General features: G+C 50.0%; 1 protein-coding gene across 1 annotated transcript; it reads left to right on the top strand.

The window, feature by feature from the left end:
- Positions 1 to 1,893: 1,893 nt before the first annotated feature.
- Positions 1,894 to 13,927, top strand: LOC139262646 (ferritin heavy chain B-like). Its single transcript, XM_070877799.1, has 4 exons — positions 1,894 to 1,995; positions 2,553 to 2,699; positions 13,295 to 13,420; positions 13,772 to 13,927. The coding sequence occupies exons 1-4, from the start codon at positions 1,894 to 1,896 to the stop codon at positions 13,925 to 13,927; spliced, it is 531 nt and encodes a 176-aa protein (XP_070733900.1).
- The last annotated feature ends 40 nt before the right edge of the window (positions 13,928 to 13,967 follow it).

Below are 13,967 nucleotides of genomic sequence, written 5' to 3'. Positions count from 1 at the left end.
GTTGGCACTCTATTTAGGTACAACTGGTGCTGTTCCTGGCATTCGCTTCTGCACTCCTCATTGAACCAGCGTTGGTCTCTTGGCTTGATGGTAATGAGTGAACGATAGGCCGGGGCATGAGGTTACAGATTATGGTGGAATACAGTTCTTAGGTTGCTGATGGCCCACAGTGCCTCATGGATACAAAGTTTTAAGCTGCTAGATCTGTTCGGAATTTATCCCATTTAGCATGGTGGTAGTGCCACACAGCATGATGGGGAATGTCCTCAGTGTGAAGACGGGACATCGTCTCCATAAAGACTGCCTGATGGTCACCGCTACCAATGCTGTAATGGACAGATGCATCTGCGACAGGTAGATTGGTGAAGACGAGTTTAAATAGGTTTGTCTCTTCTGTTGGTTGTCTCACCATCAGTCCCAGGCCCAATCTGGCAGCTATGTCTCTCAGATATGTCCATGCTTGACCTGAACCAATGAGACTTCATGCGATCTGCAGTCAATGTTGAGGACTCACGGGGTCACTTCTTCCCGATTGTATACCACTGTGCCCCCACCTCTGGTGGATCTGCCCTGCCGGTGGGGCAGGACATACCCAGGGATAGTGATGGAGGAATCTCGGACATTGGTTGAAAGGTATGATTCTGTGAGAATGACTATGTCTGGCTGTTGCTTGACTAGTCTGTTTTGGCACAATTCCCCAGAGATTAGCAAGGAGAACTTTGCAGGATCGACTTGGCTGGGTGGGCCAATGTCAATGCCCGGTTTTATTCTTATTATTGTTTCTCGTCGCTGTTTGTTAAAACTGAGTGGCTTGCGAGGCCATTTCGGAGGGCAGTTAAGAGTCAACCAAATTGCTGTGGGTTTGGAGTCATATATAGGCCAGACCAGGTAAGGATGGCAGATTTCCTTCTCTAAAGGACATTAGTGAACTAGATGGGATTTTACGACAATCCGATAGCTCCCTGGTCAACATTACTGATAGCAGCTTTTTATTTTAGATTTTTATTTAATTAACTGAATTTAAATTCCCCAGCTGCCGTGGTGGGACTTTTTCTCATGTCTTTGGATCATTAGTCCAGGCCTCTGGATTACTAGTCCAGTAACATAACCACTATGTTTAGATGTTACATGAAACCCACAGATACCTGCACATGACCAACCCAATGAACGATGACGATTCTCATACACACACTGAACCATCCAGAACTATTAAAAGGACACTGACTCACAAACAATAGAGGATTCAATTAACTTTTCGAGGTGGCCATTAACTGGTCCAGGCAGAGCACGGTCGATGGGGTGTTCTCTTCGGCTGCCTCCGTCTCTTCCGCGGCTATGTCTGTGCCCGGGTGTCCCTGGAGAGGGAACACGTGGTGCCTGCCGGTATGCTTGAGGCTTTCCGTGACCAGCAGGCACCAGAGGGGTTGGAGTGCAGCGTGGATACAGGGAATTAATTATAATTTGAAAAGTGTTTATGTTAGTTTTGTCACATTTGAACTTATTGTTTATTCCTCTTTATAAAGGGGACACTTTTGGTTTATGTTTTTCCCAATTGATTAGCCGAAAGAGTACGGGATTCATTTAAACTTGTGATTCTGGATATTTGAACTTTGTTTGAGGGAAGTTAGGACAATTGAGATCCTCGTTGAGTTGTCAGCCAATGATGGTCATTCTTCAAAGATCTGACTGGCTCTGGAAGTCCATCTCCCCTCCTCCCTTTACATGATTGGTGCTCTGAAAGGCTGCAACTTCTGATTGGGTATTGAGGACTGTCACTCAGCATCTAGATTGCTGCACCCAGGATTATCCAGCAGTATAAATACAGGCATTTGAGGTGGGTTAATTTTCAGTTTGTTGTTTCAGCAAAGTTTAGAATTGTATTAAAGAATCAAGATGGCTTCTCAAGTGTGTCAGAACTACCACCAGGACTGTGAGGCTGCTGTCAACAAGCAGATCAACATGGAACTCTATTCCACTTATGTTTATCTTTCTATGGTGAGTTTTGTGTATTTGACCACTTCACAATGGAGACTATGTAATGTGAATGTACTAAATTCTGTGCTCCATCCAGCCCACTTATTCTGATTATTGTGAATCTTAATGACTTACTTTCCTGGGCTCTCTTGAGCTTGCTGTTGAAGTTTATTTGGAATACATTCTGCACTCCATGAATGGAATTCAGAATTTGTATCCTCATTCTAAATCACGCCATGGACTTTTCCGACCTTGCCTTTCCTTTGGGGAAGTAATCTTAAAATTTGAGCTAGGACATTTAGGAGGGAAGTAGTGAAATATTCTATCCTGCAAATGTGGTTGCAATCTGGAACACCTTTCTTTTCAATGCTCCCCACCCACCCACTCAAGGCTTTTGCTGGGTTGTAGTTTTTCATTAGATAAGGGTATCAAAAGCTTGTATCCAAGACACTGTACATACAAGTTCAGTGAGAATTTGACTCCTTGAAAGAATGCAAAATTTTGATGTTGAATTTATGTAATGTACACTTGATGGGTCTGCCATGCAATACCCACCTACTCTTCTGGTCTCTCTGCAGTCCTTCTACTTTGACCGGGATGATGTTGCCCTGCGTCACTTTGCTGAGTTCTTCAAGGAGCAGTCACATGAGGAATGTGAGCATGCTGAGAAACTGATGCAATTCCAGAATTGGCGTGGAGGACGGATCATCTTGGCGGACATCAAGGTTGGATTCAATAAACAAGTGGCCTCCTCTCTGGCTCCCCTTACACTGACGTTCTGCAAAACCAACCACTGAGACATGTGGCAGGGAGAATGGGAAGATGTCATGTTTAAAATGACCAACTGCAGCCAACAGCCTGTAAATCGCAGAGGATGATGGGACTCTGGCCACCCTGTACAGTAACAGACAGTGTTGCAGGGGCACTGAACCGGATGGGGGATGAGCCAGCTACCATAAGGGGGAAGAGTATACATTTGGCTCTTTCAGGAAAATGGATATAAGGCAACTTTATATTTTAAAAGGACATTTCTACAGCTTTTTGTGTAAAACCCTCTCAGAAGTGGAAATATGTCCAGGCAAACCTCCCCAGTAATACACAAGGCAACACAAAGGGTGTCAGTTTGAATAATTAAACACAAGGCCCACAGGTCTGATGCAATCATTTTGGCCAGCCCAAGCAGAGTGGCACCTCTGTCGAGATAGTGAACAATCATTTTTATTCACCCAATCAGCGAGCGACAGGATACAGGAATTGTGGCTAATCTCCCATTCCAGATCGATCGATACACATCGAACTGCCATTCACACCTCATTTTATTCAAGGCAGACCTAAAACTATGGCATGCAGTTTTGGCGTGAAGATGAACGGTCTATAAGAAAAGCTGCAAAAACACACAAGGAGGTTGGGAGTTGGAGGTTTTTGAGGCTGGAGGAGTCAGCTTTTGCATTGAGTTAAGAAGGGGGGGGGGGGGAAGGGGAGTCAGTTTTCTTTGTGGTTGAGTTAAAGGGGAGTTGAGTCAGCTCTTCAGAGCTCTCGCTCTCGAAGGTGTGCTTAACTCCAGCAGCTTTTTGCTTGGGAGCCAACCGAGAGGCAAATAGAAGAACCTGACGCAACATCGGAGGAAAACCGAACCGACCAACAACGTAAAACCCACCCCAGAGGGACCCCGAGCTGAAATAAGTGCCCCCAGAACTCTGGAGTTGATAGGATTGTGAGTATAGCCCAAATCCCCTCAGACTCAATTTAGGAGAGGAATTTGTAGGAAGGGTGGGAGGTGGGGTTGTGTGTGAGTGGAATGTTTCAAACTTTTATCTTCCCCTTCCCTGTTGAGAATTTTTCGTGTTGAGTGAGATTGTGCCATTACTGCTATTTACAACCTCTTCCTATGCCTTCTATTTTGTTTACTATTTTAAATAAACCACATTAGCCACTTTGCACTCTTACCCACTGTCTGGTGCCTCATTACTCAACCATCCTCATAAATCGCATGTACAGAATCTCGGGAGTGTGGATTCGAACCCACACCCAAGCTCCCCTTACAATGGCGACCGCGGCAGGACGTGCGTTGAGTGAGGGTGAAGAGACAGTCAGTCTTGGTGGAGAGGAGTATAAAATGGAGGGTAGAATTGCTAGGTATGTAACAGCAAGGATACACTACTCCAGGAAGTGGGTGCAGGTGCTGCTGAACGGCCTGAGGACGCAGTAGCCAGGTGGACCCAGAGAAAAGGTCAGTGGAAAAGGCAGTGCGGCTGATTGCTTTCGGAAGCAAATACAGGTCTTGGATGGGCAGGTAGATGTCCTGCAGACAGAGTTAGCTGAGCAGAGAGGAGCTAGTAAAGACCAGCAAAGAAAGGAAAAAGCTAGATCAGGATTTAAAGTGGGAGAGGCAAGAACGAGCGAGATGGAGAAAGCTTTTGCAACCACAGGGAGTACCTTCAGTCCCAGGTAACTGAGAGAAAAGGTTATGTCGGGGGACTGCAGGAGGAACTTGCCCAGGCTCAGAACCTGTGAAGGTTGGAGAGGGTAAGGGTCTCCAGCTTCAGGCATGCCACAGCAGGGCAGGGGCGGATCATCGTTCCTTTCAGGAACAAATTGATTGGCTCACCCTGGCTCTAGCTGAAGCCACAGCAGCCCTTGTACTAGTTGGAGCAAAAACTCTGGAAGTGCCCGAGACACTCATCCCCACCTGACACCAAAGCTCGGGCCCTAGCTGAGGCAAAAGCCCTTGGCTGGGCTGAAAGCAAGGCACCCAGTAAAGGAGTGGTGTACCTTATCAGCCCAGCCGAGGTGTGGAAGGGGGAACATAGTAAAACAGGCTAGGGAGGAAGAATCTGACAGGCCCTCTCCTATAGCCCCATTGGGGATACCGGAGGAGAGGCAGAGTGAAATGCTGGAATCTAAATCTCCGGGACCAGCTCCAATGTGCCCCGTCAGGCAGAGTAGATTCGGACCACCCGCAGTGGGTCAGGCTGAGGGTTCCCTACATAACCAATACGTGGTTCCCCACAGTGCGACCCAGCTGCGGCAGATGATGGCCCATGTGAATAAACTTGCCCGAAAAGGAGACCCCTCTGTCCACTTTATGGAAGTAGAGCAGGTAGGAGACATAAATGATTGCGATGAGGCCGAACGGAGCAAACTGCTCCTGTTCTCATTGGACCCAGCCCTGTGTCAGGCTCTCTGCTGAAAGCAAGAGGGGTCAGTGAACAGTGGCGGATATCCTGGAGGCCATGGGGTTGAACGACGGCTGTCTGTTCGACCGGGTATAGGCCACTGTCCAGAGACCTCCCCCCCCCCCCCCAGGTGTTCGCTGATCAACTGTGGCCAGTGTATGAGGAAGCCAGTGGGGGGAATTTGGACCGAACCCAGCTGGATGCACACCAACATGGTCGCTAGCTGCGTGCACTGGTGGCAAACAGCCTACCGGAGTTGCGTGCCCAGGCCAACCTGTGGTTCGATTTCAGAGACCCCCAAGCCACAGGAGATGGCACTGAGGCAGCTGACCCTTTCTTTTCACAATGGCAGAATTGGGGCTGGGGAGAAACCCACCAAGGAGAAGGTGTGTGAGATCTGCCCTGGCTCTGATAGAGAGTGGAGGCAAGAAGGGAATTGGCTGGCAGGCAGAGTTGGTTTGCTACGGGTGTGGGGAGATGGGGCACATGAGGAGGGAATGCTAGGCTCCGAGGCAGGAAAAGAGGTCCACAGGCCCCAACCTCAGCCCCAGTCCCCGCGGCTGCGAGCCCTCCCAAGCCAGCTGTGCCCCGCCCTGTCACCCTACTCAAGGGTCTCCTCGTGGCTCTGCAGGCACTCTTTATCCAGACTGCGAAGGTTGCAGCTGTGACTGGGGGCAAAGTCCCTCGGGCCCAGACCAACACCCCACCAATGACTAGACCTCAAGGAACCAGTGTACATCTGCCTGATCACCTATGATGTGTGGTTAGGAAAACAGACAATTCTTGCAGGGCCACGGTGGACTACAGAGTCCTCAATAAAAATATCCCTGCCTGTGCGCCCACAGTGGCAGCCGTAGCCGACCTAGTCACAGCCATCCCCGCGTCCGCAGCCGTGTTTACAGTGCTGGACATCTCGAATGGGTTCTGGTCCATCCTGCTATGGCGGGAGGACTAGTACAAATTTGCCTTTACGTTCAAAGGACAGCAGTATACCTGGAACTGTCTTCCCCAGGGCTTCCACAACAGTCCGAGCATTTTTCAGTGTATGGCCAACTGCCTGAAAGAGTTCAGCAGACCCAGACAGCTAGTGCAGTATGTGGATGACCTGCTGCTGCTCTCCGATTCGGAGGAAGAGCACAGTCCCCTGCTGGCAGAGCTGTTGGGACTGCTGCACAAGGAGGGTTTTAAAGTTAACCCTAAAAGGACAGATCGGCCAGACAGAGGTAAAACTCCTGGGGCTGACTGTGCGGGCAGGGGAGAGAGCCATTGATGAGGCTAAGAGGAGGGCAGTTCAGGAGTTACTGGCTCCGACTACAGTTACAGGGGAGAGGTTGTTCCTGGGTCTGACCGGTTACTGTCGGGACTTCATTGAGGATTATGCAGCCTTCCTACTCCGGCTCCTGCGCAAAGGCGTGGAGTGGGAGTGGGATGAGGACTGTGATGCAACGCTTACCCGCCTCAAGGGAGACCTGCAGAAAGCTCCTGCCCTGGGAGCGGTAGATGAGGACGAGGAATTTTTCCTGGAGGTAGCAGCCAGCGGGGATAGCTTAAGTGCTGTGCTGATGCAACAGCGGCACGGCCAGCTGAGGCCGGTGGTCTACTCCTCCAGGGTCCTCACTGAGGTTAAGAGGGGTTACTCAAACTGTGAAAGGCATCTGCTGGCCACCCACTGGGCAGTGAAACGGTCGCAGGTGTTTACAGGAGTGTCCCCAATCACCCTCCTCACTCATTTCACCCCCACTCAGATGCTGCTGGATGGGAGAATTAAGGATGGGACAGTGAGCAGCGCACGCATTGCTCGCTGGACCCTTCTGCTCTCATAGATGGATTTGAGAGTAAAAGGGATGTGTGAGCCCCGACTGGCAGCCAACATGCTGTACCCCGGGAAAGCCCACCGTTGTTCTGTTGAGGGGATCTGGCACGTGGACATAGGGCTCTGGGCGGGGATCCACCCCCACGGCTGGGAGATCTATGTTGACTGGTCCAGCATGGTGGTGGCGGGGGAAAGGCTCACGGTGCCAGGCAGGCATTGCCAGGGCCATAAAGTTCCCAACCACCATGAACGCCCAGCATGCTGAACTGTCAGCAGTCATTTATGTAGTCACCCACCCCGACAAATTCCCAGGGCCTTATACCATCTGTTCAGATAGTATGTTCACCTGCAAAGCCTGCATGGAGTACCGAGCCATCTGGTCCCATCGTGGGTATACATCTGCAGACGGTAAGCCCCTAGCCATAAAACCCCTACTGCAACACATCATGCAGGCAGTAAGGACCGGGGCAGACATTTGCATTCACAAAGTAAAGGCCCATTACAAACCTGAGCCCAGGGCTGCAGGGAATCAAAAGGCAGATCAACTGGCCAAAGAGGGAGCCCGAACGGGAACCAAGTGGAACCCGCTCGAGGCAGGGCCCATAGCAGCTATCCAGGGCGGACAGGGGACACGGAGTGCAGGGGTGGCTTTGGCCCCGGACCTCCAGCATGTACAGGCGCGAGATCCTGTCCTCAAGTCCGTCATGAACAAGCTGACTGCGGGAGAAAAGGTCGAAGGACTGTACAGAGGCACAGGCATCCATGTTCGGGAGAAGATGTTGTTTAAAGGAGAGCAGTGGATAGTGCCCCAGCAGCACCAGAGGGAGTTCCTTCAGCTGGCCCACGCAGACCCTGGAGCTGGACACCTCGGACCGGAGGTCACCTGGCAATGGGTGGCACAGGTCAGGTGGTGGCCCCAGCTCCGGGAAGACATTCGTGAATTTTGCGCGAACTGTCTTGTCTGTGCAACCAATAATCCAGATCCCCAGAAAATAAAGGTGTCTCTAGGACACGCAAGGAGGGTAGAGGGACCATGGCAATTGATTACAAAGGGCCCCTACATGTGGCTAAGGGAGGGTACCGGTACAGCCAGGTTTTGGTGGTCACTTTCAAAAAGTGGGTTGAAGCCTTCCCTTGCCGAACAGCCACAGCAGCGGGGACTGCCAGGATATTGGTTAGAGAGGTGTTCTCCAGGTGGGGACTTCCACAGTACGTGGAGTCTGACGGGAGGAGCTACTTCACGGGACAGGTCATGCAGGCAACCCTTAAGGTGCTGGGGATTGAGGGAAAGTGGCACGTCGCCTACAACCCCCAGTCCTCCGGGCTAGTGGAGCGTATGAATAGGACCTTGAAAGAAAAACTCAGGAAAGAGACTGGGGATTCCCCGCAGAGGTGGGTGGAGAGGTTGCCACTGGTTTTGATGGGGATGCGGGCCAGCCAGTCAAAGCACGGGGTATTCCCCATACGAGCTTATGACTGGAAGAGCCACGCGAACCCCCACCCATATACTTGCCCCGGTCCTGTCGGAAGCTCAGGTAATCGAGGTGAATAGGGACCGCTTTACCAAGAGTCTGTTGGAGCACCTCAAGCAGATTTACTGGCAGGCGGCCACTAACATGGGAAAGCAGCATCAGACCAACTGATTGCTGCTGGAACCGAGCAAACGCCACAAGTGGCAGGTGGGGAACCAGGTCATGGTCCGCAACTTTGCCAGGGTGGGAGTCTTTGAGCCACAATACATGGGGCCTTACAGCATTGTCGACAAGGCAAGCCCCATGATATACGCAGTCAAGATGACCCGCCAGGTTAAATGGTTTAACATTAACCAATGTAAACTCTTTAACCCCAACAAGGCAAAACCTCATGGGAAAGGGCAGCCCAGAGGGATAATCCCGACGGGAAGCCCAGGCCCCCAGCCCACCACTGCAGCCCCACCGATCCCACCACAAGGAGCAGTGAGTTGTTTCACAGGTACAAACTACCCACCGATTTGGGACCCACAGGAAGGGGGATTTCCACCTTGCATATGGGACAAGGAATCCTCTCCACCCGTTCGGAGAACCGCTCGGACTCCGCAGCTAAAGGTGCCACCGTCCCTAGCAGCCTGTTTTACTTTCCCGAGAGACACTAGGGGAAAAGGGCCGCGCAGGGCAGGTAGCCAGTCACTGGATGTGACCCTGCAGCCAAGGTCTCCTGACGGGGAAGGGGTTGTACCGGAGGAAGGGGCCGCCGACAGTGAGGAGCCTGTCGAAGATAGCCTAGCCTTCGGTGCAGAGAGGGTGGCGGCGGGTCCCAGTAGTGAGTGGTTCCTAGAAGAACAGAGGAAACGCTGTGAGTATCAGCTGCGAGTGGTTTTGGGTGGAACCCTTGTACAACCCGGAGTCCCCGGCAGTGAGGAGCCTGCCAGGGGAATTTCCGTTGCTCCCAAGGGCAGTGAGCCATCCCTGGAGGGGGTGAGGGGCTGTACCAGCCCAGTAAGCACCACCCGAAGCTTGGGGGGGACATCTTGGCAGGTGAGACAGAGGGGCAGTGGCGGTCAGTCTGGCCCAAGAGGCCAAAGGAGAGGTGGTCTCCCCCTACATTCCCCCGCATAAATGGAAAACCAAGGAGCGTCCCAGGGATTAGGACAGCCACCGGGGAAGGGTGGCAAACAGGTTAAAAAGGAGAGCAGTAGGTGTGTGCATATATAAAGTTTTCTCTAGTGTAGTGGGGCTCAGGTGGCCTCTGCAAAATAGGGAGTATAATAGTGAGGCTTTTGAGCCAATAGGATAGGGAGCCTGGACTTCTTTTTTTTCTCTCTTCCTCTTTTGTGTAAGGTTTGTTGTTTGCTTCAAGTGCCTATTAGTTGAAACCCCTTGACTTCCACAGTAAAATTGCAGTTTGCGGTAAGATCGATAGGCAGACACAGCTTAAACCCGTGCAGGGGTACTGTGAGGTGTAGACAGAGTGGAAAATGGGGGAGGGATGAGCCAGGGGGCTCAGGGTTTTTGAACCAAATGAGGTTTCCTCTTTCAGAATAGGAACCAGAGATGAGGAAAGTCCTGCTCCTGTGCACCTACATCAGAATGTGCATCGGCTACCGGGGAGAGATTGGAGAAGCCATTATTTTTGGAAGCTCGGGGGGCAGGCACCGACTGTCACCACAGGAGAAGGGACACCAGGGGTAGAGGGGACCACAATATATACCCACAGGGGAAGGTGGCTGGGGTCCAATTCCACTCAATACTCCAGCCACCCCAGGCTCACGTATGGGGAAGCATCAGTCTCCTGCCCCAGCATTGAGGTGACCACATCCCGGGTTAGGGTAGTGGTTGGGAAGAGGGTTTGCCTGACCTGTAAGGGGCACATCCCGGTGGGAAGGTGGTGGTGGCTCAGGAAGCTGAGCAAGGACATGGGAAACCCAACAGCAGATTGGGAGAGACTGGACAACAGCACCTACTGGACCATCACGGGCACCCAGGGGGGAAGTGAATGTGTTGGGATAAATGGTGGGAGGCGGAGTTAGGAGTGTGTATGTGTGTGCATGTGGGGATCAGAGAAGATATGCCCGGCAGGCATCTCCATAGCGTTCTTCCGATAGTGGCGGGATGAAGGGTGGGGATGGGATCGGACTGGAGCATGGTTGCATGCATAGTAAGCCACCCCAGCTCCATCCACACCACTGAGTTAAGCGCACACCTAAGACAGCCCCTGCCCACAGCCCCGACCGAACTAACTGACACGGACAGATGCCCTACCACCACCCAGGGACAAGAGAACGGTTTGGTTTTGGTTCCCACGGACAAGCTGTTATACCAGGGGTCCACTACACCGTGGCCTCCGACATCCTAAACTTTACTGAGGTGCACCTACCTGAGTGGTGCCCAAAAGAGACAGAACGCCTCTACCAGGCTCTCCTTCGAGAAATGTTCAGGACATTCTATGAGCTTGATTTTTGGCTATTTGAATAAGACTTTGCTGTACCGTCTACAACCCAAAGACAACGTCAAACAGAAAAGACACAGAAGAGGGATCTGGAATGATGTTTTTACCGGTTTCAACACCGGGGCATCAATGATTAATAGCATAGGCAATTATGTAGCACATTTTGGATACCACATTCCATTTTTACCAGAGCACCTGACAGATCTGTTCAAAGCAGCACAAAAATCCCAGAAACATTATTTCACCCTACAACAAAAAAAAACAGTAAAATTGGGAGCCTAGATGGTTGACTTAAATTCAAGGCCCTGGTGGGATTGGGAGCTGGACGAAGAGGTCCCGGCCTGGGGCCGCATCAACTCTCACACCCTGGTATGTGGCACAGCTGATTATCGTAGTTGATTTGCTGGCGATCCGCTGCCAGCTTAGGAGAAAGGGCTGTCATTTAAAAATTGAGAAAGCTATGCGGGAGGCCAAACGAAAATGGAGGGCTTGCAAAATCTATGCAGTATGATGGGACTGATTGAATGAGCTGAATGTATTGCACTGTAAAGAAAAGTCTGTACCTTGTAAAAGATCCGTACCCCCTGATCTGTAATACTATGAACTATTATGATTTTGGTGAAGGGTATTGGTTGAGAAGCATTTTTACATTTTCAGTATTGTACTGTATTGATTCCAAATGTATGAATACCATTGGTGTATTTTATTGTTTTATCGTGGGTTTAGGTAAGATTTGGGGAAGATTGGCTCTGAGGGAAAAGGTTTTGCTTCACATTTTGAAAACACTGAGACAGAGTGTTTTAACGGGGGACTGTAAGGTTCTGCAAAACCAACCACAGACATGTGGCAGGGAGAATGGGAAGATGCCATGTTTAAAATGACCAACTGCAGCCGACAGCCTGTAAACCGCAGAGGATGATGGGACTCTGGCCACCCTGTACAGTAACAGACAGTGTTGCAGTGGCACGGAACCGTACGGAGGATGAGCCAGCTACCGTAAGGGGGAAGAGTATACATTCGGTTCTTCCAGGAAAATGGATACAAGGCAACTTTATATTTTAAAAGGACATTTCTCCAGCTTTTTGTGTAAAACCCTCACAGAAGAGGCAACATGTCCAGACAAACCTCCCCAGTAATACACAAGGCAACACAAAGGGTGTCAGTTTGAATAATTGAACAAAAGGCCCACAGTTCTGATGCAATCATTTTGGCCAGCCCAGACAGAGTGGCACCTCTGTCGAGATAGTGAACAATCATCTTCATTCACCCCATCAGCAAGCGACAGGATACAGGAAGTGTGGCTAATCTCCCATTCCAGACCGATCGATACACATCGAACTGCCATTCGCACCCCATTTTATTCAAGGCAGACCCAAAACAATGGCATGCAGTTTTGGCGTGAAGATGAACGGACTATAAGAAAAGCTGCAAAGACACACAAGGAGGTTGGGAGGTGGAGGTTTTTTGAGGATGGAGGAGTCAGATTTTGCATTGAGTTGTGAAGTTGAGTTAAGGGGGGAGTCAGTTTTCGTTGTGGTTGAGTTGAGTTAAAGGGGAGTTGAGTCAGTTCTGCACAGTACCCTCGCTCTGGGGAAGGTGTGCTTAACTCCAGCAGCTTTTTGCTTAGGAGCCAACCAAGAGGCAAATGGAAGAAACTGGCGGCACATCGAGGAGGAAAACCGAACTGACCAACAACGTTAAACCCACCCCAGAGGGACCTTGAGCTGACATAAGTGCCCCCAGAACCCCGGAGTTGATAGGATTGTGAGGATAGCCCAAACCCCCTCTCAGACTCAAATTAGGATAGGAATTGGTAAGAAGGGTGGAAGTGGGAGGTGGGGTTGTGTGTGAGTGGAATGTTTCAACCTTTTATCTTCCCCTTCCCTGTTGCAAGAATTTTTCGTGTTGTTGAGTGAGCTTGTGCCATTACTGCTATTTACAACCTCTTCCTATGCCCTCTATCTTTGTTTTTACTATTCTAAATAAACCACATTAGCCATTTTGCACTCTTACCCACTGTGTCTGGTGCCTCATTACTCACCCAACCTCATAAATCGCACGTACAGAACCTCAGATGAGTATGGATTCGAACCCACACCCCAAGCTCCCCTGACAGTTCCCAATATATTCTGAAGCAATTATTTCCAATTTATAGGCCATTCGGCCAAGCTGGTATTTATACTCGTGAGCCTTCTCCCTATCAGCATTTTCTATTCCTTTTACCCCATGCACTTGCATTGCTTCCCTTTAAATACATCTAAGCTATTTGCCTTATCAATAAGACTCCAGTGGCTTAATAGCAATTTTGTATTATATCAAATAGGTTCATGGTGCTTTCAATTAATTTCCTTCAATACTTTCTAATGTTTGTTTAATGAATTGTAAAGTGTTAGAATTTTCTCTCCAGAAACCAGAGCAGGATGAGTGGAGCAATGGTCTGGAGGCGATGCAGAGAGCTCTGCAGATGGAGAAGAATGTGAACCAGAGTCTGCTGGATCTGCACAAACTCTCCACTGGAAGCATTGACCCTCATGTAAGTTCTTAATGATTTTTATGTGGGCTTTTGGGTAAGTTGGAGGTTGTGGAACCTTGCTGTGCTTGGGCTTAATTAAAAGATCTCCATGCCTAATACCTTTGTGTTGGTGTCTACTTTTTGTTTGGGAAGGGACAGGGGAAGTTGGCCTACTGTGGATAGTAAATGTGTCTGATCCCATAATCAGAGCAACTATTGTGTAGTAAATTTAATCTAATGTTGCAATTGAGATTGATGGAATTATTCCACTTGACTAGCCTCCGCTTCAAGAGGATTAAAATCCAAATTCTGAAGGGAAAGCTGACATTCCTTGATATCTGCTGCTGCACATAACTAGTTTCTCTCTTTCAGTTGTGTGACTTCCTGGAGACCCACTACTTGGATGAACAAGTGAAGATGATCAAGAAGCTTGGCAATCACATCACCAACTTGAAGAGACTAGGAGCCCCTGAGAATGGCCTGGGAGAGTACCTGTTTGACAAGCGCACCCTGGGGGGGAGTGACTAAACTGACTGATGGGATCAAGCTTATTGTGTTTAGTACTTAA

This window comes from Pristiophorus japonicus, chromosome 4 (assembly GCF_044704955.1).
Source record: "Pristiophorus japonicus isolate sPriJap1 chromosome 4, sPriJap1.hap1, whole genome shotgun sequence".
Lineage (NCBI taxonomy): Eukaryota > Metazoa > Chordata > Chondrichthyes > Pristiophoridae > Pristiophorus > Pristiophorus japonicus.
Note: the sequence above shows the minus strand (reverse complement) of the source record. Positions and strands in the feature narration are given on the sequence as shown.